Source organism: Sorex araneus, chromosome 2 (genome assembly GCF_027595985.1).
Source record: "Sorex araneus isolate mSorAra2 chromosome 2, mSorAra2.pri, whole genome shotgun sequence".
Lineage (NCBI taxonomy): Eukaryota > Metazoa > Chordata > Mammalia > Eulipotyphla > Soricidae > Sorex > Sorex araneus.
In genome coordinates, this window is record NC_073303.1 from 9416722 (window position 1) to 9441484 (window position 24763).

At 39.5% G+C, this 24763-nt stretch overlaps 1 protein-coding gene across 1 annotated transcript; it reads right to left on the bottom strand.

Annotated features, from left to right (window-relative positions):
- LOC129401590 (E3 ubiquitin-protein ligase TRIM38-like) lies at positions 1-24541 on the bottom strand. The gene is made up of 5 exons (XM_055124285.1): positions 24128-24541; positions 16359-16454; positions 1556-1786; positions 228-250; positions 1-133 (listed from the first exon to the last, which is right to left on the bottom strand). Exons 1-5 carry the CDS (start codon positions 24539-24541, stop codon positions 1-3), a joined length of 897 nt encoding a protein of 298 aa, XP_054980260.1.
- Positions 24542-24763: the final 222 nt, after the last annotated feature.

The window sequence follows — 24763 nt, forward strand, 5'->3', positions numbered from 1 at the left end:
TCACAACTTGGTTATTTCACAATGATAATCTTTTTGAGATTTGTTTGCATCAAAGTGAAGCTTAGTAATATCGCACACAGTATGAACCTCCAAAGAGACATTCTCCGGTAATTCCAGCTTCACAGAAGAGCTTCTAGAATCAGAAGATCCAAGACTTCAATAACTCAATATTCCATTCTTTTCTTTATACCCATAGCCCAGCCCTCCTACATTTACAGGGCACTTACCTCCTCAAAATGTTTTGCACATCCTGCAGAGAAAAAAAGACAAATGTGAGTGTGGGAACAGCAAGATTTTATTGGACTTGCCACATGATTCTCTCCTGTATAAATACTCTGTCTAAAGAAGTACAGAGAATGACCTCAGCTTTACACACTGATAGATCCCTGGTAGCATGATTCCTATTCAAGTTCCTTAGGACATTAACTCAAAGTTCATTCCATAGATCAAAGTCTCATTTTATTTTCTTCCGTGTTGAGGTCGGTGGAGGAGGTGTCTAAGTGTCTGCAGTCTTTGTGGCCCTCCAGATCATGAGAAGAAATAGACCAGCAGTGTGCCATGTTCTCTCTTGTTTTCTCTCATCTAATTTCTATTAGATGAGTTCGTATTAATCCATATGATGAATGTTCATAAGGGTAAATCATTCAGAGTTCCTGAGAAAGGTCACTAAGTTAGTAGTTATAAGAGCGCTATTGTGGTGTAAATCCAGTTATTTTCAGAGAACTGGGACAAAATGCTTCAGACATTTATCTTAATGAGCTGGATTCTTCATGCCACTTGAAGGAAACCTCATATGAACTTTTGGAGCAAGACCTGAGAGATAATATCGAGCCAAGAGAAACACCTTTATTGCAAACCACAACAGCTAATTAGAGAGAGAAAACAGAAGGGAATGCCTTGCCACAGTGGCAGGGTGGGGTGGGGGGGAGATGGGATTGGGGAGGGTGGGAGGGACACTGGGTTTACGGGTGGTGGAGAATGGGCACTGGTGAAGGGATGGGTTCCCAAACTTTGTATGAGGGAAGTATAAGCACAAAAGTGTATAAATCTGTAACTGTACCCTCACGGTGATTCTCTAATTAAAAATAAATAAATTAAAAAAAAAAAGAGAAAAATCTGAATGCAAGTGGGTGTGGGCCTCAACACACTCCCTCCTAATAAAAATGGATAAAATAAGAGAATGGGGCTTCAGAAACATTTCAATTAAAAGGTTATCACTAATTATAGATTGAAGAGAGTTTGATAATTAGGATTCGATGCACTTGGCCTAGAGATAAAAAATGGTAATAAGTTTACCCTCTTTTTACTTATGTCCAATATTCCAGCAATGACAGGGTATAGTTTTCACTGATTTGTAGGAATCCTAAACACTGCTAGAGGCAATCCAGCACAGGCCTGTGTGTATCTGAAAGAAGTACTGCTTGAAATTCCTACACTCACATGCACTTTGGAGGGCGGGGTTGGGCTCACCCAGCTTTCCACACTCCTCATCGCTCTCTGATGAGACCCCAGGGGAAGACTCCACCCTCCCTTTTCTCTCCTTGCACATCCTCACCTTCAATAAATAATGAGCTGAGCCTTGACATTTCCTCTTTATTTCCAGGATGTGTTTCTCTAATTCGTGACTCTTTTTTTCCAGTTTGGATTGTTTGTCCTGCAGTTTCTGAAGAATTTCCTGAAGTTCTTTTTCCAGTCTCATTAGATAAGACTTTTCTTCCTCAAGCAGGAAAAGATGAAAATTCTGAAAGTCAGACTGGATTTTTCGTCTCTCTTGTGCTACATTGTTCTAGAATGAGAAAAATGTGTTCAAAGAATAAGAACACCAAACTTCACTGATGAATGAATAGAGTAGATAATATGCAAGTAAATTTAATCACCACTAATAAAGAAGGATAGTTCAATCCATACGACAACATGGATTAATCTGTACAACATATAAGACCCCCTTTTGTGTTTTGTTTTACTGAGACACATATAGTTCTAATCAGGGTTTATTCCTCGCTTGACCAGAAGCCAATCCTCAGGGCTCACTCCTAGTGGTGCTCAGTGATACCAGAGACCAAACCTGGGTAGGCCATGTGCAAGTCAAATTCCCTATCCACTGTGCCATCTCTCAACTTCTAAACTATATAAACTCTGTGTGTGAAGTATAATTGAGAGAAAAGGAACATTCTGTTATGGCCTTTAATTATTTTATTATAAAAGGTAACATATCAGATTCATAGAGAGATAGTAAAATAATAAATACCAAGAAGCAGTTAGTAATAACTGTTTGATAGGAAAACATTTTCAGTTTGTTATAATAGAAAAGTTTTTCAGCAAGATATTGTCAATATTTGTGGAACCATCTGAAACTATGAATACTAGTCATAATAAATTGGTAAATTATTTCAAAGTCATTTACATGCCCACCTACAGCCTACAAGAATGGTTGCTCAGTTTCTGTGACATTATATTTTGATGCATCATTTTTTTAAATATGTTTTATTGGATCACTGTGAGATATAGTTACAAACTTGCATGATTACGTTTCAGTCATACAATGCTCAAGCACCCATCCCTCTACAAGTGCACATTTTCCACCACCATTGTTCCCAGTGTCCCACCCACCACTCCCACCGCATCCCACTCTCTGCCTCTATGACAGGTACAATCCTTACTCTCATAATTTCGGGCAATATGATTTGCAACACAGATACTAAAAGAACATTATGTTTGGTCCTTAGTCTACTTTCAGCACACAACTCCCATCCTGGGTGATCCCTCTAATCATCATTTGCTTAGTGGTTCCTTCTCCATCCCAACTGCCTTTCCCCCAGCACGTGGGGCTGGTGGAAGCATAATTCTTTAAAGTTCATTTCCCTTACAAAACTTGGCTAAACGGCTTAACGGATATTGGTAGCAAACAAAGAGAAAGTGATAGAAAGTGGGTTTATAAAGTTAGATAAAATGCAGGTAATGGCATAACATTTTTGTGTTAAAAGTCACTTTTTACTTTTAACATATAAGAAACATAATAATAGAAAATACATGTTGGGAATTTTCACCATCAAATGTTTGTAAACTAGAATCCTGTATAGAAAAATTTCACTTCAAGAAAATTTCTCTTGGGGCTAGAGCAATAGTACAGCGGGTAGGGCATTTGCTTTGCATGGGACCGACCTGGGTTCGATTCTCAGCTTGATGCATCATTTTAACTGGAATAATGTCCCAAGGTCCTAAGAAGAGAGGCATGTGTGGAAGACAGACCCTAATATTAGAAGAGGTTGTTGCAATTTGATGTATTCACTTGATTAATTTCCTTTAGTCAAGAATCAGGAAGAATGAGGCCTAAGGGTGTTAGATAATTTATATATGTGAAGTGCACAAGGTCAATTTTATTTATTTATTATTTTTTTAATTTATTTTTTTATTGAATCTCCATGTTGAAAGTTACAAAGCTTTAAGGCTTAAGTCTCAGTTACATAATGCTCGAACACCCATCCCTCCACCAGTGCTTGTATTCCACCACCAAGAACCACAGTAAACCTCCCACCCCACCCCGCCCTGCCCCCCGGTCCCCTACCCCATCTGTGTAGTTGGTAAGTTACACTTTACTTTCTCTTTACCTTGATTACATACAACAACAACAATAACAACAACAAAAAAAAACCTCACTATTATTGTTTGGAGTTTCCCCCCCAGAGTCGGACCTGCTGGAAAGGAAGCATTTGATAATTTGTTTTCCACTGCTGTGATTGAGGAGATATGAGGTCATGTGGCCACAGTAGCAGCTGTGAGGTTCTAGATTTCTGTATTTTAGTATTTTAGTGACTAAGCCCAGACGACTTTCTGCCAGAGATTGCATCGTTGCTAGATCGTACCTCTCTGCTACTTTATATTCCACATATGAGTGCAATCTTTCTGTATCTGTCTCTTTCTTTCTGACTCATTTCACTCAACATGATACTTTCCATGTTGATCAACTTACATGCAAATTTCATGACTTCATGCTTTCTAACCGCTGCATAGTATTCCATTGTGTAGATGTACCAAAGTTTTTTTAGCCAGTCATCTGTTCTCGGGCATTCGGTTTTTTTTTTACAGATTCTGGCTATTGTAAACTGTGCTGTGATAAACATACAGGTGCAGATGTCATTTTGACTATATTTTTTTGCTTCTCCAGGGTATATTCCCAGGAGTTGTATTGCTGGGTCAAATGGAAGCTCAATTTCTAATTTTTTGAGAATCGACCATATTGATTTCCAGAAGGGCTGAACCAGTCGACATTCCCACCAACAGTGTAGGAGGGTTCCTTTCTCCCCGCATCCACGCCAACAGCGATTGTTTTTGTTCTTTGGGATGTGAGCCAGTATCTGTGGTGTGAGATGGTCTCATAGTTGTTTTGATCTGCATCTCACTGATGATTAGTGATGAAGAGCATTTTTTCATGTGCCTTTTAGCCATTCGTATTTCTTCCTTGAGAAAGTTTCTGTTCATTTCTTTGCCCCATTTTTTGATGGGGTTGGGTGTTTTCTTTTTGTAGAGATCAACCAGTACTTTATATACCCTTGTTATTAATCCTTTATCGGATGGGTACTGGGTGAATATCCTTTCTCATTCTGTAGATTCCCTTTGAATTCTGGTCACTGTGTCTTTTGCGGTGCAGAAGCTTTTTAGTTTAATATAGTTCCATTTGTTTATCGCTGTTTCTACTTGCTTGCTTAGTTCCATGTCATCTTTGAAGATACCTTTAGCTTCAATATCGTGAAGGGTTTTGCCAACCTTGTCTTCGATGTACCTTATGGATTGTGGTCTGATGTTGAGGTCTTTAATCCATTTTGATCTGACTTTTGTGCATGGTGTTAGGTCGATGTCTAAGCCCATTTTTTTGCATGTGGCTGTCCAGTTATGCCAGCACCATTTGTTGAAGAGGTTTTCCTTGTTCCATTTAACATTTCTTGCGCCCTTATCAAGGATCAGGTGATCATATATTTTGGGTTGCATGTAGGGATATTCCACCCTGTTCCATTTATCAGCGGTTCTGCCTTTGTTCCAGTAGCATGCTATTTTAATTGTTACTGCTTTGTAGTAAAGTTTGAAGTTGGGGAGGGTGATGCTTCCCATTGTCTTTTTCCCAAGAATTGCTTTGGCTATTCGTGGGCGTTTATTGTTCTGTATGAATTTCAAGAGTGTTTGATCAATTTCTTTGAAGAATTTCATGGGTATCCTCATAGGGATTGCATTGAATCTGTATAGTGCTTTGGGGAGTATTGCCGTTTTGACAATGTTAAGTCTTCCTATCCATGAGCAGGGAATATGTTTCCATTTCCTCCTGTCCTCTTTTATTTCATTGAGTAGTGTTTTGTAGTTTTCCTTGTAGAGATCCTTTACTTCCTTAGTTAGGCTGATTGCGAGGTACATGATCTTCTGGGGCACAATTGTGAATGGGATTTTTTTTTTAATGTCACTTTCCTCTGACTCGCTATTTGCGTATAGGAAGGCCATGGATTTTTGAGTATTGATTTTATAGCCTGCAACTTTACTGTACAAGTCTATTGTTTCCAGGAGTTTCTTGGTAGAGATTTTAGGATTCTCTAGGTATAGAATCATGTCATCTGCAAATAGTGAGAGCTTGATTTCTTCCTTTCCTATCTGTATACCCTTAATGTCTTTTTCTTGCCTAATTGCTATTGCAAGTACTTCCAGTACTATATTGAACAGAAGTGGTGAGAGTGGGCATCCTTGTCTTGTCCCTGATCTTAGAGGGAAGGACTTTAGTGTTTCTCCATTAAGGATAATGCTTGCCATGGGTTTATGTTAGATGTCTTCGACTATCTTGAGGAAAGTTCCTCCAAACCCCATTTTGGTGAGGGTTTTCATCATGAAAGGATGTTGGATCTTGTCAAATGCTTTCTCTACATCTATTGAAATGATTATATGGTTTTTATTTTTACTTTTGTTGATGTGATGGATTACATTGATTGATTTCCAAATGTTAAACCATCCTTGCATCCCCGGGATGAATCCTACTTGATCGTGATGTATGATTTTTTTAATTAGTTGTTGGATTCTATTTGCTAGTATTTTGTTGAGAATCTTCGCATCCGTTTTCATCAGGGATATTGGCCTGTAGTTTTCTTTGTTTGTGGTATCTTTGTTTGCCTTTGGCATTAGGGAGATATGAGCTTCATAGAAACTGTTTGGTAGGGTCCCTGTTTTTTCAATTTCCTTGAATAACTTGAAAAGAACTGGCAACAGGTCGTCTTTAAATATTTGGAAGAATTCGCCAGTGAATCCGTCCGGGCCTGGGCTTTTGTTTTTGGGAAGACATCTGATAACAGTTTCAATTTCCTTGATATTAATGGGTCTATTCAGGTATTCCAAGTCATCTTGATTCAGTTTTGGGAGATTGTAGGAATCAAGGAATTTGTCCATTTCTTTTAGGTTCTCTTGTTTCATGGCATAGAGATTTTCAAAGTAGTCTCTGATGATCTTTTGAATTTCATTGGTTTCTGTTGTGATATCCCCCTTTTCATTTCTGATTCGGTTTATTAAGGTTCTCTCTCTTTCTTTCTTTGTGAGTCTTGCTAGCGGTGTGTCAATCTTGTTTATTTTCTCAAAGAACCAGCTTTTTGTTTTATTGATCTTTCGGATTGTTTTTTGGGTTTCCCTATTGTTAACTTCTGCTCTAAGTTTTATTATTTCCTTCCTTCGATCTGACTTGGGTTCCTTTTGCTGGTCCTTTTCTAAGATCTTGAGCTGTGAAGTCAAGCTCTCTATGTAGGCCCTTTCCTCCCTCCTGAGGAATGCTTGCAGGGCTGTAAATTTTCCCCTTAACACAGCTTTAGTCGCGTCCCATAGGTTCTGGTAGCTTGTGTCTTCATTCTCGTTTGTTTCGAGGTATCTTTTAATGTCTTCCTTAATTTCCTTTTTGATCCACTCGTTGTTCAACAGTGAGTTGTTTAATTTCCAGGTGTTCGATTTGGTGCTCTGCGTCTGTGTGTGCTTAGTTTCTATTTTCAGTGTATCATGGTTTGAGAAGATGGTTGATACAATTTCTATCTTGTTGATTCTGTTCAGGTATGTTTTGTGACCCAGCATGTGGTCTATTTTGGAGAAAGTTCCATGTGCACTGGAGAAAAATGTATATTCTTTCTTTTTGGAGTGTAAAGCCCTGTATAGGTCCATAAGCCCTCTCTCCTCTATTTCTTCCTTCAGGGCCATTGCTCCCTTGTTGAGTTTTGTTCTTGTTCATCTATCCAGAGGTGATAATGCGGTGTTGAAGTCTCCGACTACTATTGTGGTGTTAGTGATGTCCTCCTTAAAGTTTGTTAGGAGTTGCTTTAAATATTTAGCTGGTCGCTCGTTTACATTTAAGGTGCGTATACATTTAAGAGTGTGATTTCTTCCCGTTGTATGTATCCCTTGATGTCACTGTCCCTTCTAATCTTTTTCAGCCTGAAATCTATGTTGTCAGATATTAGTATGGCCACCCCAGCTTTTTTGAGGGAATTGTTTGCTTGCAGGATTGTTTTCCATCCTTTGACTTTGAGCCTGTGTTTGCTCTGACTGTTCAGGTGTGTTTCTTGTAGGCAGCAGAAAGTTGGGTTTAGTTTCCGAATCCATTTTGCTACTCTGTGTCTCTTGATTGGTGCATTTAGCCTATTGACATTGAGAGAGATTATTGTCATGGGATTATGTGCCATCTTTCTGTAGGGTTTGTTGTTCTTGTTAGGGTTTTTCTTTGTCTTACAGAAGCCCCTTTAGACCTTCTTTTAGGCTTGGTTTTGAGTCTATGAAGCTCTTGAGTTGTTGTTTATCTGAGAAATAGTGTATGGTTCCTTCGAGTTTAAGTGAGAGTTTAGCTGGATAGAGTAATCTTGGTGAGACGTTCATTTCGTTGAGCTTTTTCACTATATCCCACCATTGTCTTCGGGCTTGGAGGGTTTCCTCTGATAGGTCTGCTGTGAATCTAAGGGGTGATCCTTTGCATGTGATTTTCTTCTTTGATCTTGCTGCTTGCAGTAGTATGTCTCTATCCGCGGCATCCATCATTGTGACTATGATATGCCTTGGAGTTTTTTTGGGGGGGATCCCTTTTAGCTGGCACCCTTCGGGCTCCTTGGATCTGGATGCCCGCATTCTCCAGCTCTGGGAATTTCTTAGCAATGATGTCTTTAACTGTGTTTTTATCATTGGTGTTAGTTCCCTCTGGTTCTGGTACTCCCATGATTCTTATGTTGTTCCTTTTGAGGACGTCCCCCTAGGACTCTGATTCGCTCTAGAGCCATCTTGAAGTCTTTTGCCATTATTTGTTGTTGTTTGTAAGCTTTGTGCAGGTCATCCTCAAGCTCATTGATTCTGTCTTCTGCTGCAGTCAATCTACTGTTGAGGGCTACCACTGAGCCTTTTATCTCATCTACCGATTCCTTTAATTGTGTGACTTCTGTTCGTAGGTTTGAAATCTCTGCTATCATTTCTTCCCATATTTTGTTGGTGGTCCGTTCCAAGGCTGTGTTCATATCCTCCCTTAGTTTATTGATTGTTCATTCCATGGTTGTGTTCATATCCTCCCTTAGTTTATTGGCTGTTAGTTCCATTGTTACTTTGAGTTCCTCAACCATCTTGACAATTTCTTCTCTGAATTCTTTATCTGAGCGGAGGTTGTATTTGTGGGTGACAAGTATTGAGGTTTCTGGAATCTCTTCATTTTCTGTGTGTGGCGGGCTTTTTCGATGTTTCTTCATGTTGTTATGGAACAATAGAGGTGGAAGCTCCCGATTCTATATCACTATTCCTCTTGCTCCAGGAGGGGATTGTAGGTAAGCTAAATAGGTAATAGTAATCTTTTCCCCCTTCTAGAATAGTTCCTTATATTACTGCGATTTTCCTAGTTTATGTAGGACTCTAATCAAGGCTTGACGCTATGGCCTGTTTATGGGGGCTTTGTGTACCTATTTGTATTTCTGACACTTTTTCTGGAATTAGGATGCTTTACTGGCTTATAGGTATATAGTGATTGAGATGGCCAGGTTGTTCTTCGAGTAAGTAGGTCGTAGGGATTTGTGACCTAAGTGTGCAGTATAGGAGAGAGAGCAAAGTAACTGCGGCCCTGTTAGCAGGCGCCGCGTTAGCAGGCGCCGCTCCGAAAGTAGGCCACGCCCCCTGATGTAGAGGACAATCTCCCACCAGCCTGAAGTCCCCGGGCTGGCGCGGAGCAGGCGGCATTAGAGTTATTTCAGAGGGGCCGGAAGAAGACCGCACAAGGTCAATTTTAAAAATAAATAAAATAAAACAAAATTTAAAAGAGAATAATATAAACATAAATAAATTTCAGAGGTTTTAGTGTCAGCATAAGCAGTGAAAGAAATTTATTAAACTGAAAGTCTATAAATAACAGCTGCAACATGATTTCAAACCATCAATTTCGTAGACAATTTCATGATTTGGATAAGAGAGAGATTTCTTTTTTTTTAAATTTTTTATTAGTGAATCACCGTGGGGGTACAGTTACAGATTTATACATTTTAGTGCTCATGTTTCCCCCATACAAAGTTCGAGAACCCATTCGTTCACCAGTGCCCATTCTCCACCACCAGTAAACCCAGCATCCCTCCCACCCTCCCCAGTCCCATCTTCCCCCACCCCACACTTCCTCTATGGCAGGGTATTCCCTTTTGTTCTCTCTCTCTGATTAGGTGTTGTGGTTTTCAATAAAGGTGTTGAGTGGCCATTGTGTTCAGTCTCTAATCTACATTCTGCACGCTTCACCCTTCCCCCGCATGACCTCCGACCACTTTTTACTTGGTGTTCCCTTCTCTGAGTTACCCAGAATGAGGGACCAGTGTCCAAGCCATGGAGACAGCCTCCTGGTAGTTATTTCTACTATTCTTGGGTGTTAGACTCCTATTCTATTATTCTATATTCCACAGATGAGCGCAATCTTTCTATGTCTGTCTCTCTCTTTCTGACTCATTTCACTTAGCATGATACTTTGCATGCTGATCCACTTATGTGCAAACTTCATGACCTCATTTTTTCTAACAGCTGCATAGTATTCCATTGTATACATGTACCAAAGTTTCTTCAGCCAGTCATCTGTTCTAGGGCACTCAGGTTGTTTCCGAATTCTGGCTATTGTAAACAGTGCTGCGATGAACATATAAGTGCAGATGTCATTTCGACTATACTTTTTTGCTTCTCTGGGATATATTCCCAGCAGTGGTATTGCTGGATCAAATGGAAGCTCAACTTCTAGTTTTTTGAGAATCGTCCATATTGTTTTCCAAAAGGGCTGAACTAGTCGGCATTCCCACCAGCAGTGTAGAAAGGTCCCTTTCTCCCACATCTTCTCCAACAGTGGTTGCTTTTGTTTTTTTGGATGTGTGCCAGTCTCTGTGGTGTGAGGTGGTATCTCATGGTTGTTTTGATCTGCATCTCTCTGATGATTAGTGATGTAGAGCACTTTTTCATGTGCCTTCTGGCTATTCGTATCTCTTCCTTGGGAAAGTTTCTGTTCATTTCTTTGCCCCATTTTCTGATGGGGTTGGATGTTTTCTTCTTGTAGAGTTCAACCAGTGCTTTATATACCATTGATATTAACCCCTTATCTGATGGGTATTGTGTAAATAACCTTTCCCATTTTGTAGATAGTCTTTGTATTTTGGTTACTGTATGTTTTGAGGTGAAGAAGCTTTTTAGTTTAATGTAGTCCCATTTGTTGATCTCTGTTTTTACTAGATTGCTTAGTTCCGTGTCATCTTTGAAGATACCTTATCTTCAATATCGTGGAGGGTTTTGCCGACCTTGTCTTCAATGTACCTTATGGTTTTTGGTCTGATGTTGAGGTCTTTAATCCATTTTGATCTGATTTTTGTGCATGGTGTCAGGTCGAGGTCTAAGCCCATTCTTTTGCACGTGGTTGTCCAGTTGTGCCAGCACCATTTGTTAAAGAGGCTTTCCTTGCTCCACCTCACATCTCTTGCTCCCTTATCAAAGATTAGATAATCATACATTTGAGGTTGTGTGTAGGGATATTCCACCCTGTTCCATTGGTCTGCGGGTCTGCCTTTGTTCCATTACCATGCTGTTTTAATTGTTACCTCTTTGTAGTAAAGTTTGAGTTTGGGGAGGGTGATGCCTCCCATCATCTTTTTCCCAAGAATTGTTTTAGCTATCCGTGGACGTTTGTTGTTCCATATGAATTTTAGGATTGCTTGATACATTTCTTTGAAGAATGCCATGGGTATCCTTATAGGAATCACGTAGAATCTGTATAATGCTTTGGGGAGTATTGCCATTTTGACAATATTGATTCTCCCTATCCATGAGCAAGGTATATGCTTCCATTTCCTCATGTCCTCTTTTATTTCATGGAGTAGCGTTTTATAGTTTTCTTTGTAGAGGTCTTTTACTTCCTTGGTTAGGCTGATTCCGAGGTACTTGATTTTCTGGGGCACGATTGTGAACGGGATTGCTTTTTTCATGTCCCTTTCCTCTGCCTCATTGTTTGTATATAGGAAGGCCATGGATTTTTGGGTATTGATTTTGTAGCCTGCAACTTCACTGTATAAGTCTATTGTTTTTAAGAGTTTCTTAGTAGAGGCTTTTGGCTTCTCTAGATATAGTATCATATCATCTGCAAATAGTGAGAGTTTGATTTCTTCCTTCCCTATCTGGATGCCCTTAATCTCTTTTTCTTGTCTAACAGCTATCGCAAGTACTTCCAGTACTATATTGAAGAGAAGTGGTGAGAGTGGGCATCCTTGTCTTGTGCCTGATCTCAGAGGAAAGGCCCTTAGTTTTTCCCCGCTGAGGATAATGCTTGCCGTAGGCTTGTGGTAGATGGCTTTGACTATCTTGAGGAAAGTTCCTCCAAAACCCATTTTGGTGAGAGTTTTCATCATGAATGGATGTTGGATCTTGTCAAATGCTTTCTCTGCATCTATTGATATGATCATATGGTTTTCTATCTTTACTTTTGTTGATATTATGGATTATGTTGATTGATTTCCGGATGTTAAACCATCCCTGCATCCCCGGGATGAATCCCACTTGGTCATGGTGTATGATCTTCTTGATGAGTTGTTGGATCCTATTTGCTAGTATTTTGTTGAGGATCTTCGCATCGGTGTTCATCAGGGATATTGGTCTATAATTTTCTTTCATAGTGGTGTCTTTGTTTGCTTTTGGTATTAGGGCGATGTGTGCTTCATAGAAACTGTTTGGGAGAGTTTCTGTTTTTTCAATTTCCTGGAAAAGCTTGAGGAAAACTGGCAAAAGGTCTTCTTTGAATATTTGAAAGAATTTGCCAGTGAATCCATCTGGGCCTGGGCTTTTGTTTTGGGGGAGATTTTTTATTACAGTTTCAATTTCCTTAACATTAATGGGTCTATTCAAGTATTCCAAGTCTTCTTTGTTCAGACTTGGGAGATTGTAGGAATCAAGGAATTCATCCATTTCTTTTAGGTTCTCTTGTTTTTTGGCGTATAGACCTTCAAAGTAGTCTCTAATCATCTTTTGAATCTCACTGGTTTCTGTTATGATGTCCCCCTTTTCATTTCTGATTCGATTTATTAGGGTTCTCTCTCTCTCTCTTTCTTTGTTAGTCTTGCTAGCGATTTATCAATCTTATTTATTTTCTTGAAGAACCAGCTCTTTGTTTCATTTATCTTTCAGATTGTTTTTTGGGTTTCGATGTCATTAATTTCTGCTCTAATTTTTATTTCTTTCCTTCGTTCTGGTTTGGGTTCCTTTTTCTGGTCCTTTTCTAAGGTCTTGAGCTGTGAAGTCAAGTTCTCTATGTGGGCCCTTTCTTCCTTCCTGAGGAATGCTTGGAGAGCTATAAATTTTCCCCTTAACACGGCTTTAGCTGCGTCCCATAGGTTTTGATAACTCGTGTCCTCATTTTCATTTGTTTCTAAGTATTTTTTTATTTCTTCTTTGATTTCCTTTATGACCCACTCATTGTTAAACATTGAGTTGTTTAGTTTCCAGGTGTTTGATTTGGTTCTCCGTGTCGGTGTGTGGTTGGCTTCTATCTTCAGCGCTTCCTGGTCTGAAAAGATGGTTGATACAATTTCTATTTTTCTGATTCTATTGAGGTATGTTCTGGGGCCCAGTACATAGTCTATTTGGAAAATATTCCGTGTGCGCTGGAAAAGAATGTGTATTCTTTCCTTTGGGGGTGTAAAGCCCTGTATAGGTCTATTAGGCCTCTCTCTTCCATTTCTTCTTTCAGAGTCAGTGTTTCCTTGCTGAGTTTTGTTCTTGTTGATCTATCCATGGGCGATAAGGGGGTATTGAAGTCTCCAACTACTATTGTACTGTTAGCTATGTCCTCTTTGAGGTCTGTAAGGAGTTGTTTTAAGTATTTAGCCGGTCGTTCATTAGGTGCGTATACGTTTAAGAGTGTGATTTCCTCCTGTTGTACATATCCCTTGATGAATAGAAAGTGGCCTTCGCTGTCCCTTCTAATCTTTTTCAACCTGAAATCTATATTCTCAGATACTAGGATGGCCACTCCAGCTTTTTTAAGGGAGTTGTTTGCTTGCAGGATTGTTTTCCATCCTTTGACTTTGAGTCTGTGTTTACTCTGTTTGTTCAGTTGTGTTTCTTGTAAACAGCAGAATGTTGGGTTTAATTTCTGGATCCATTTTGCCACTCTGTGTCTCTTGATAGATGCATTTAGTCCATTGACATTGAGAGAGATTATTGTGATGGGTTTTTTGTCATCTTTCTGTGGGGTTAGTTGTTCTTATAGGGTTCCTCCTTAGCTTACAGTAGCCCCTTTAGACCTTCTTTTAAGTTTGGTTTTGAGTCTATGAAGTTCCTGAGCTGTTGTTTATCCTAGAAATAGTGTATGGTTCCTTCGAGTTTGAGTGAGAGTTTAGCCGGATAAAGTATTCTTGGTGAGGCATTCATTTCGTTGAGTTTTTTCACTATGTCCCACCATTGTCTTTGGGCTCGGAGAGTTTCCTCTGACAGGTCTGCTGTAAATCTGAGGGGTTCTCCTTTGTATGTGATTTCCTTCTTTGACCTTGCTGCTTGTAGAATTGTGTCTCTATCTACAGAATCCGCCATTCTGACTATGATATGCCTTGGAGTCTTTTTATTTGGGTCCCTTTTTGCTAGCTCTCTTTGGACTCCTTGTATCTGGATGCCTGCCTTTTCCAGCTTTGGGAATTTCTTAGTAATGATGTCTTTGACTGTGTTTTTTTCATTGGGGTTACTTCCCTGTGGTTCTGGTACGCCAATGATTCTTATATTGTTCCTCTTGAAGTCATCCCCCAGGGCTCTGATTCGCTCTATAGCCATTTTGAGGTCTTTCGCCATGATTTGTTGTTGTCTGTAAGCTTTCTGCAGCTCATCCTCAAGGTTGCTGATTCTGTCTTCGGCTGTAGTCATTCTACTGTTGAGGGCATTTAGTGAGATTTTTAATTCATGTACCGATTCCTTTATTTGTGTGACTTCCGTTCGTAGGTTTAAAATTTCTGCTCTCATTTCTTCCTGCATTTTTTTGGTACATCGTTCCAGTGATTCATTCATCTCCTCCCTTAATTTATTGGACGTCTGTTCCATGGTTGCTTGGAGTAGGTCGACTGTCCTCCAGATTTCCTCTCTGAATTGTTTATCTGAGAGGTCGTAGATGTGGGGAGCCCCTTTTGAGGTTTCTGGTATCTTTTCTTCTCCCTCTCTTCATGGAGGGGATTTTCCCTGCTTCTTCATATTGTTATGGAAGTATAGAATGGAACTTTGTAGGTGTTTATTCCTACTCCCTCTTGCTGAGAGAATGAGGGGCTCTGTTTGTGCTATTGCTGATGGCAGCTTTGTTCCTATTCTAGAGTTCTTCCTTACACTCAGGTTTTTCTTCCTGATTGATGTGGGGGCTTTAATGAAGACTTAAGGCTAAGTTCTCTTTACAAAGGCTTTGCTAAGCTTCTCTTATTCACTCATAATTTTTCTAAACTTGAAGCTAATAGGCTAGTTCGTATAAGTGATTGAGATGGGTTAAAGCGATTTTCAAAGCAACAAGACTATACCTAATGTGCTAAGGTAGGAAATAATAACCACTCGAGCAGGAGGCCAGGCCCCTTTTTAGGCCACGCCCCCCCGAGATACAGGTCACGTCCCAGTTTCTTCCTTGCAGGGGCTTGTGGGACTTGGGGCAGCCGCATGGGAATCAGGGGGCACCCAGGAGGCGTGGCTGGGAGTGGCCTGATTACCTGCGAAAGGGCCCGGTTGGAGGGAGCCGGACAGTCGGGAAGGCTGGGGCCCAGAGAGAGATTTCTGATCAGACTGGCTTCAATCAGAGTTACCAAACATATTTATCCACCAAACCTGGGTGCCTTCAGTCATCTTTATGATTAAGATTGATAGGAACCAAATGGTTTATGTTGTACACTCCGGTTCATTTTGAAGGACTAGGATCACAATTTCCACTAGAGCTTTCTCAATTCATATTTTCATGCATGTTTAATTTATGATGACTTAAGGCTCAGGGGAAGTTTATCTTCATATTGATAAGATTTCCCTGTATCTTTTTTCTTTTTATTATGTGTGTGTGCAGGTGTCGCACCTAGTGATGTTCAGGGGTTATTCATGGCTTTTCACTCAGGTATTACTCAGGAATTGTTTGGGGGACCATACTAGATGCTGGGAATCAAACCTGGGTTTGCTGCATGCAAGGCAAGTGCTCTACCCCTTATATTATCTCGCCAGCCTCTGTCATTTGTTTGTTTGCTTGTGTGTTTACAATCAAGGCCAAGAAAGTTTCCAGGATCCCAGAAATGGGAAATAAAGTCTGTCATTTTAGGAGGTGAAATTTGGCTGCCAGTTAAAACTGCAGACTTATGGATTACGTCAATAGGCCCAGGAAGGAATATATCTCTATTTGTGAGGAGTCTGGTCAGCCATGGGAATGATCAGAGACTTGTATCTTAAGTGGCAACTCAGAGTGTAAGACATTGGGCTGTGGTAAATGTACCATAGTGGTGAGGTTAAGGCAACAAAATAGGAAAATATTTTGTGGCAATTATAATGTGAAATCAAGAGAAGGATATGCAAGAAAAGGAAGGTTTATAGAAAGTGAAATCAAGACAGGGCAGTATATGGGAAGGAAGCACACAAATTCATTTCCCAACTGTGATAGTGGGAATTCTAAACAATTTATTTCAAAACATTGCCATATTCAGCAATAAGTTCTTGTAGGTGTGGACAACTTTGATATTAAAAAAATCATATTCCTAGTTTTGGCATTTTAACTCACTGGACTATTTCAAAAGAGAATGAATCATCATTATGCTTTAACCAATCATGGCTTGAGACAAAGCTCTAGGACAAAAATCATTTGAGGTCTAAAAAGTCAAAAATCTTACCTTCCACGTAGTTTTTTGATTTTCTGTGTACTCATACATGCTTTTACATAGGGTTTTCTCCTTTGTCAATTTTTTCACAGTACCTTGGAGCTTTTCCTATATGAAAGATTGTGTCAATAAAAGCATTCAACTTGATAGGTCTTCATAGGCATTCAGTGGGAATCTGCCCCTGTGAAACTACTCAAACAACACTGAATATTGTTGAGTCCTTTGATACTGAAAGGATACAACCTGAGTGCTTTGGCGCTGTAATGCATCATTGGGAACCATAAAATCAATAACTGTATTTATACCATCATTCTGTGTTGTATAAATCAATTCTTGGTAGGCTGTTCAATAATTTGTCTAAATAGCAATATAGTAATGAATTGTATACAGGGAAGGAATTAATGGGTCAGTAGGCCAGTGTTCATGTCTTCATTTCATTATAGCATAGGACAGCCTAAAAAATCATACAGGCTTTTAAGTGAGAATATTAAAATTTAATTGCAGCTCTTTTTGGTTTCATTCTTTTTAACTATTTATTTTAGAATCACTTGAAACTTCTTCCCAAATCTTGATTTCCTTTGTATATCTGTTCTCTTTTTTTTGCTTTGTTTTTTGTTTTTGGATTACACCCAGTTTTTGCTCTGCACTCAAGGATCAATCCTGAGGGACTCAGAGGACCTAGTCTGACCTAACTAGTCTGAACTAACTCAAAACCAAGTCAGCCACATGCAAGGGGAATGCCCTACCTGCTGTCCTATATCTCAGCTCCTCTACCCTCTTCTTACGGGAAAAATCTGAGTTTTATCACTTGGTCTCTCTTACTTTGTCAAAGGCAGAATGTTTTTCTCATCCCACCATTTTTCAATTCACAATTAAAAAGTTCACAGTGATAATCCTACTCTAGAGTAGGATGCATACTCTGAGCTGAGAGGAATTTTGTTTGATCAAGATCCTCTTCAACAACTCCACTGGTCTTTTCCTTAAGACAGGCACAGGCTGGGCATAAGTATAATCTTTTGAACTTCTAATGGCATGCTTCTTTGTCTCTACCTAGGAATCCTAACATTTGTCTATCTCTTGAGGTCCCTGACTAACACTTAAACAAAAGCTCTTAAGCAGTCTTCTTTTCTGGTTTATTTTCCTACATGGGAGGACCCAAAAGTATTTTGCCTTAGTTTCTCTTTTTCATATGCCTTTATTAAAAATTCATCTGTATTACTCTTATTTCTTTTTATTACTTTGAGTCCACAACTAGTTTGGTCAGGGCTTACTCCTGGATCTGTGCTCAGGGATTAGTCCTGGTGATGCAGAGGGTATTACATCTGGTGTTGAGAATAGAACAAGGGTTGGCTGCAAGCAAGGCAAGTGTTTTAACCTTTGTACTGTCTGTCTGGTTACTTATCTCACTTTCTATGCATTTTTAGCAGCTGTTTTCTCTCAGATTTTATACATGATAGGAGTAAAACATAGACATGTATGCTTGTGATATAAATCTGAAAACATAATAATTTCATCACAGTGAGAATGGTAATTGTTAAGAGTGTGACCATCCTGCTGGACATACAATAAGGACCACATGTAACCATCACAAAATAGTTTTTAGGAAGATGACTTGTTAAAGCTATATTTAAAGATTATAGTTTCTGTTCCAAGCTAAATTTCAACTTGAAAACAAAATTGTGGCATGAACTATAAAAAAACCCAGGGAGGCTCAAAGCAATGCTGAGGAAAATTCATAGCATTTCAGTCTGCATTTTTGAGAAAAATAAAAAACTCAGAAAAATGGTCCAATTTTACAGCTAAATGAGCTTTATTAATAAGAAATATAGCTAAAAAAAGAGGAATGATAAAAATAATTAAAATTGGAACAAAAAAATTATTTAACCATAATACAAATCAGAAAGATTGGGGCTGGAGCAATAGCAGGTAGGGCGTTTGCCTTGCATGCATGCAGGCTACCCGAATTTGATTCCCAGCATCCCATATGGTCCCCTGAGCAACACCAGGAGTAATTATGGAGTGCAGAGCCAGGAGTGACCCCTGAGCATCACTGGGTGTTACTCAAAAAGCAAAAAAAAAAATTGCTAAAGTGCCAAGTATTGTTTCCTTTTTTAAACGATAACAAAATTAACAAGTTTTACCAGTCTCATTAAGAAAAAAGATAAAGTAATAGATTCAAACTAAAGAGTAGAAACATAAGAGATATTACATAAGTTTCAAAGATCTTAGGAGACTATTTCTGGACATTACTTCAAAATCTAGAAATTAAGCTTCCATATGACCTTGCAATATGACTTCTGGGAATATATCCCAAGGGTGCAAAAAAGCACAGTAGAAATGATATCTGTACCTATATGTTCATTGAAGCACTGTTCACAATAGCCAAAATATGGAAACAAACCGATTTCCTGAGAACATACGACTGGTTAAAGAAACAGTGGAATATCTACACAGTGGAATACTATGTAGCTTTTAGGAGAGATGAAGTCATGAAATTTGCTTATAACCAGGTAGACGTAGAGAATATCGGGCTAAGTGAAATGAGTCAGAAAGAGTAGGACAGACTTATAATGACTGCATTTGTCATTTGTGGAATATAAAATAACATAATATGAGACTGACATCCAAGGACAGTAGACACAAGGGCTAGGAAGATTGCTCCATAGTTAGAAGCCTGCTCCATGAGAGAGGAGAGAAGGCAGCTGTAATAGAGAAGGGATCACTAAGAAAATGATGGGATGGGAGATGTGTGCTGAAAGTAGATAAAGGACCAAACAGTGTCTGTGTTGCAAAGCATAATGCCCAAAAGTAGAGAGAGAATATGGGGGAAATTGTTTTCCAGGGAGGCAGGGGGAGGGTACTAAAAAGGGGGTATACTAGGGAGACTGGTGGTGGGGAATGTGCACTGGTGGAGGGATGGGTGTTTGATCATTGTATGATTGTAACTCAGATATGAAAGTTTGTAATGATATCTCATGATGATTCAATAAAATTTTAAAAAAGAAAAAGAGAGAATATTGTAAACAAATTTATGTCAGTTAGATATAAAATGTAGATCATATGGTTCATTTCTTAGGAAAACAAAACATTAAAGACTGCATCTGAATGAAATGATCATTAACAATACCATTAAAGCAATGGCATTGAAAAAGAAAGAAATAATTGTTTCATAGACAAAAGCCTATGAGAAATCCTAATACCTATCCTTCAAAATCTGGGGGAAAAGATATGCTTCAAGGTATAATCTCTGACTCCGTCATTACCCTGAAACACAGAACAGACCAATACAGAAAAAAAAAGAAAATTAAAGCCCAATAACTGAGATAAATACGGATGCAAATTCTTAACTAATTTAATTAAAAAATCAATTGAAAGGAACATACATTTCAATTGTATGTTTTGTTTGGTATGTCCTGGTTTGTTTTATCTTTGTAAAGAAAAGATGGTTCAACAGAAGTAAATCAATATATATGATGTGTCACATCAATAAAATGAAAAATAAAATTCATATAGCAGTGTTGTAGCACTGTCATCCCATTGTTCATTGATTTGCTCAAGCAGGCACCAGTAACATCTCCATTGTGAGACTTGTTGTTTTTGGCACATTGAATACGCCATGGCAGCTTGCCTGGCTCAGCTGTACGGGTGGGATACTCTAGGTAGCTTGCTGGGCTCTCAGAGAAGGATGGAGGAATCCAACCCGGGTCAGCAGTGTGCAAGACAAACACCCTACCCACTGTGCTATCGCATCAGTAAGGGAAAAAAAATCCAAGAATGAAAGGCAAGAATTTAATTCCAGACTAGCCATTAATCATCATATGAGGAACAAACTGATTCCAGATCAAGCTAAATAAAAATAAGTCTATATCACAAGCACAATATACCAAAAACAATTCTTCAAAAAAAAATCTAAAAAACAATTGAGAAAAAAAATTACATAAAAAGTAAAAACAGACTTTTTTGTTCTTATCCAACAAATATAAAGGATTAGTATCTTCAAAGTGCTATTCTGACATAAAATAATTGTAAAAGTATTCTATTGGATAAAGAATTCCATATCACCAGCAACACAGGGGAGCCTGACGGAGGAGGTGCAGCTAGCACACCTTCTCCAGATGGAGCCCTGGCGACACTGAGCAGCAACTAACACGGCTCCAGGATTCGGGACTGGGACACATCTGAGCCGCGGGGGGCACTGGAGTGGGGCAGTGCCAGCCCAAACTCCAAGTGGTTCCGGCCGCCGGAAGTCATGCCCTCGACCCACCCTCGGCGCCATCTTGCCACATTCAACAGAGAAGCGGCCAGCATTCTGGTGAGCAACGCGGCCCGGAAAATGCTCCGGACCCGATTTGGGGCCAGCAACACCAGGGAGCCGGACGGAGGAGGTGCAGCCTGCACACCTTCTCCAGATGGAGCCCTGGTGACACTGAGCAGCAACTAACACGGCTCCGGGATTCGGGACTGGGACACATCCGAGCCTCGCGGCCTTTAATGTGGCTGTGTGACCTTTTCTAAAACCTGAAAACATACAATCTTTTAATGGAAAAAAAAAAAGAATTCCATATCAGCTAAACAGTTATTCCTGGGAGAATTACAGGATCTGTGGAATGGGAAAAGGGGGGTTTCTGAAAATTGTGTTGGTTGTAGTGTCAGGGATCAATCCCATTGTCTCACAAATACAGGCTTATACATGACCACTGAGGAGCATCTTCAGCACCTAATTTTTTATTATAATTTGTATAACATGGTTGCAATGTGTCACTCCCACCCCCCTGCCCCCGCCTCTGTGATAGGGCATTTCATTTTGTTCTCTCTCCTTTTGGGTTTTGTGGTTTGTAACAGGGGGATTGAGTGGCCATCGTGTTCAGTCTGTGGTCTACTTTCAGTACGTTTCTCTCTTCTCACGTGGGGTCCCCAACCACATTTTACTTGATGTTCCCTACTCTATCCTGGCTGCCTTTCCCCCAGCATGTGAGGCCAGCTTCCAAGCCATGGAGCCAACCTCCTTTATTATACACTGCTATTCTTGGGTGTTAGTCTCCTACTCTGTTATTTTATATTCTACAGATCATTTTTTGTTGGTCTTTCTCCTCTAAATTTACTTAGCATGATACTCTCCATATCCATTCAGGTAGCAGACAGTTGCATGATTTTTTTTTTTTTTTTGGCATAGGACTGGAGCAATAGCACAGCGGGTAGGGTGTTTGCTTTCCACAAGGCAGACACGGGTTTGATTCCTCCATAGCTTGGCAAGCTACCGAGAGTATCCTGCTTGCATGACAGAGCCTGGTAAGCTACCCGTGGCTTATTCTATATGCCAAAAACAGCAACAAGTCTCACAATGGAGACGTTACTGGTGCCCGCTCCAGCAAATTGATGAACTATTGCTATTCCAGCAGTACTCTGCAATTCATCTTTCAGTCCTTTTCAATTTTATTTCTACCATGACTGTCCTTAGTGACCAAACTAAGAAAAACGGCTCCCTTGCTTATCAGCACATAGCACAGTAATAAATACAAGGTACAGAAAAAAATTAAATGTTATAAAAATGAATTGTTAAATATAATTCTAAACTATATTCCCTTTTTAGAGAATTTTAACAATTATCCTTAAGTAACTATAATTTCTTAGTTGAAGATTAAAATTGTGCCCATCCTTTATATCAAATAACTTTTAAAAGTTTTAATATACGATCTTAAAATATGAACTTGGCAATGAAAATTATAAAACCTCAATAATATTAGCTACCACAGAAAATCAGAGTCAAAATTAATTTCATTTCCATAATCTTAGAAAGATGGGGGTTTAATTATATCACAAATGGAGGGGAGAAAGCACAAGGGTTAAGGCACTTTGCCACGCACATAAATGACCAAGGTTCAATTTCTGACACTGCATTAAGGTGCACCAGGCACTGCAAGGGATCCCTGAACAGAGTCCAGAGTAAGCTCTGAGCCTATGAGGTGTGGCCCCAAGACATAAATATATTCAGTATTGAGAGCCAGACTAATGCTGTCCTAATGACCAAGAATATACAACATAAAAGCTCATCTCAGATCAGTATCCCATTTAAGAAGTAGCAATAGAAAAAGAATAGGAATTAAATTTAAAATATACAGAAATAGAGATAAAGCAATAGTACAATGGGTAGGGTTGCCTGGCGCACAGTAAGTAATTTGCTTTTTCTTTGGAGGTTTGACTGCAAGGTCTTGCACATGCAAGGCAAATATTCTAATGTTGAGCTCAATCTCTGGGCACACAGTTTTTAATAGATTATTATCGAGTTCCTGTAAGGGCTGGTGGGGGTGGGAGGGGAAGTGTTAACTTAATGGTTGAATATACTTCTAGCTTGAACATGGTCCTGAGTTCTGTCTTGGCATTCTGTAATTCTTCATTCCAGAACATCAGTTAAAAAAAAAATCCAGCACTGCACACCCAAATCAAACCAAACCAAATCACAAAAACTACCTAAACTTGAGATAATTTTCTCTCTCTGCTTAAAGGGGTAGTCGTAAGTGTTTAAAAGGAAGTTGAGAGATGTTATAATCGTGTTATATATAATTAACTTTTACGTACTTCAGGAGAGAAATGATACATTGTCTTCTGTTTTTTATGATTCTTTTTTCTTTAGACCTGCTTATGATACAATATGTGTCTGTTGTCTAAACTTCTATACTTCTTTATCTTTTGGGGGGATACACCCAGCACGGCTCAGGGCTGGCTCCTGGCATAACTCGGGGTCCATGTGGGGTGCTGGGAATTGAATCTAGGTTGACTGTGTGCCAGGCAACCCTACCCAGCGATCACCAACTACATTGTAGTTGAAGGCCATGTGGGGGAAGGGAGTTGCGGGCTGAATGAGGGCTAGAGACTGAGCACAGCGGCCACTCAACACCTTTATTGCAAACCACAACAGCTAATTAGAGAGAGAGAACAGAAGGGAATGCCCTGCCACAGTGGCAGGGTGGGGTGGGGGGGAGATGGGAGTGGGGAGGGTGGGAGGGACGCCGGGTTTACGGGTGGTGGAGAATGGGCACTGGTTAAGGGATGGGTTCCCGAACTTTGTATGAGAAAAGTATAAGCACAAAAGTGTATAAATCTGTAACTGTACCCTCACGGTGATTCTCTAATTAAAAATAAATAAATTATAAAAAAAATAAATAAATAAAAGAGAAAAAAAATAAAATCCATATAATGATATAAATATGTAGAAAAAATTTGAGAAGATTTAACACTGGTTTACCAAAAATTTTAATTAAATCAGTATAGAATTAAAATTCCTAAATGAAAAGTTGTTCTGTAGTACACACAGGGTTAAGAACCTGCTTTATAGCAAAAGATTTTTCTGCTAAAATAAAACACAAGATACAGCTACATATGATCAATCATAGCTATTAGAAGTCCTTGCTAAAACAATCAGACAAGAAAGAGAAATTGAAGCAATTCAATTTGGAAAAGAAGTATCACTGTCAGTTTGCAGTTCTGGAAACAGCAAACTATCAATTTCCACTTGTCAGTTTGCGGTCTGAGGGTCTAGATGAAAAGAGTGCTAAAGGTAAAGAGGGTAAAATCGATGGGTGTGGGGAGATTTCAGGACTTTTGTGTTGATTGTTCTGTGATAATTTGGAAGAATATGAAACCCTCCTGAAAAAAATATGCAAGAAATTAAACCATGGCTATGCGACTAAACAATTAAATGGTTTAACAAGTGAATACACACAACAATCTCAGGCCTCACGAGAGAACAGGTTTTTGTGAAATCCTCTGGCACACATATTTACCTTATAGTCAGTATACACTTCCTCCACAAGAGCTGTGTTGTGCCCTTTGTGCTGTGATGTCCGCTCACAGCACCAACAGATGAGCTGCCCGTCATCCTCACAGAACAGATGGAGCTCCTCATGGTGTTTCCTACAAGACCATTCATTATTGTGATTCTTGATGGTTTCAAAGAAACATTGCAGCTGATTGTTGGCATGTATGCTCCCCTTCTGAAATGGTACCCGGCAGAGAGGACAGTAAACTGTCTCCAGAGATAATGATGTCTCACGTTGTGTTTTCTCAAGCATGTGCACAATGCAAGAGTGGCAGTAGCTGTGCCCACACTCAATGCTCATTGGCTTCACCATCATCTCCAGACGGGTGGAACAGTTGGCTTCCTTACTCTCGGCTTCAGAAGATTCGGCTGAGCTCATGGCTCTCATAAATACTCAGATATTGAATTTAGGCAGAGATGAAGCAGCAAGAATCTTCTGCAGTGACTGAGATACACCTCGCCTATGCTTTTATGGCTCTGTAGGTCTCAAATTTTCTCCCTGAGGTAGAAATTGAGAAAACGCAGAAGACCTACCTATATTGGGGAAGAATTAGTCATTATCACATGAAGTCACTATACCAGAATTTCCTAAAGATTTGTC

Coding starts and splice junctions, on each gene's coding strand:
- LOC129401590 (XM_055124285.1), bottom strand. CDS start 24,541: ATGAGCTCAGCCGAATCTTCTGAAGCCGAGAGTAAGGAAGCCAACTGT. Junction 16,455..24,127: donor AAGTGTATACTGACTATAAG/GTAAATATGTGT, acceptor TCTTTCATATAG/GAAAAGCTCCAAGGTACTGT. Junction 251..1,555: donor CAGCTCATTATTTATTGAAG/GTGAGGATGTGC, acceptor TTTTCTCTGCAG/GATGTGCAAAACATTTTGAG.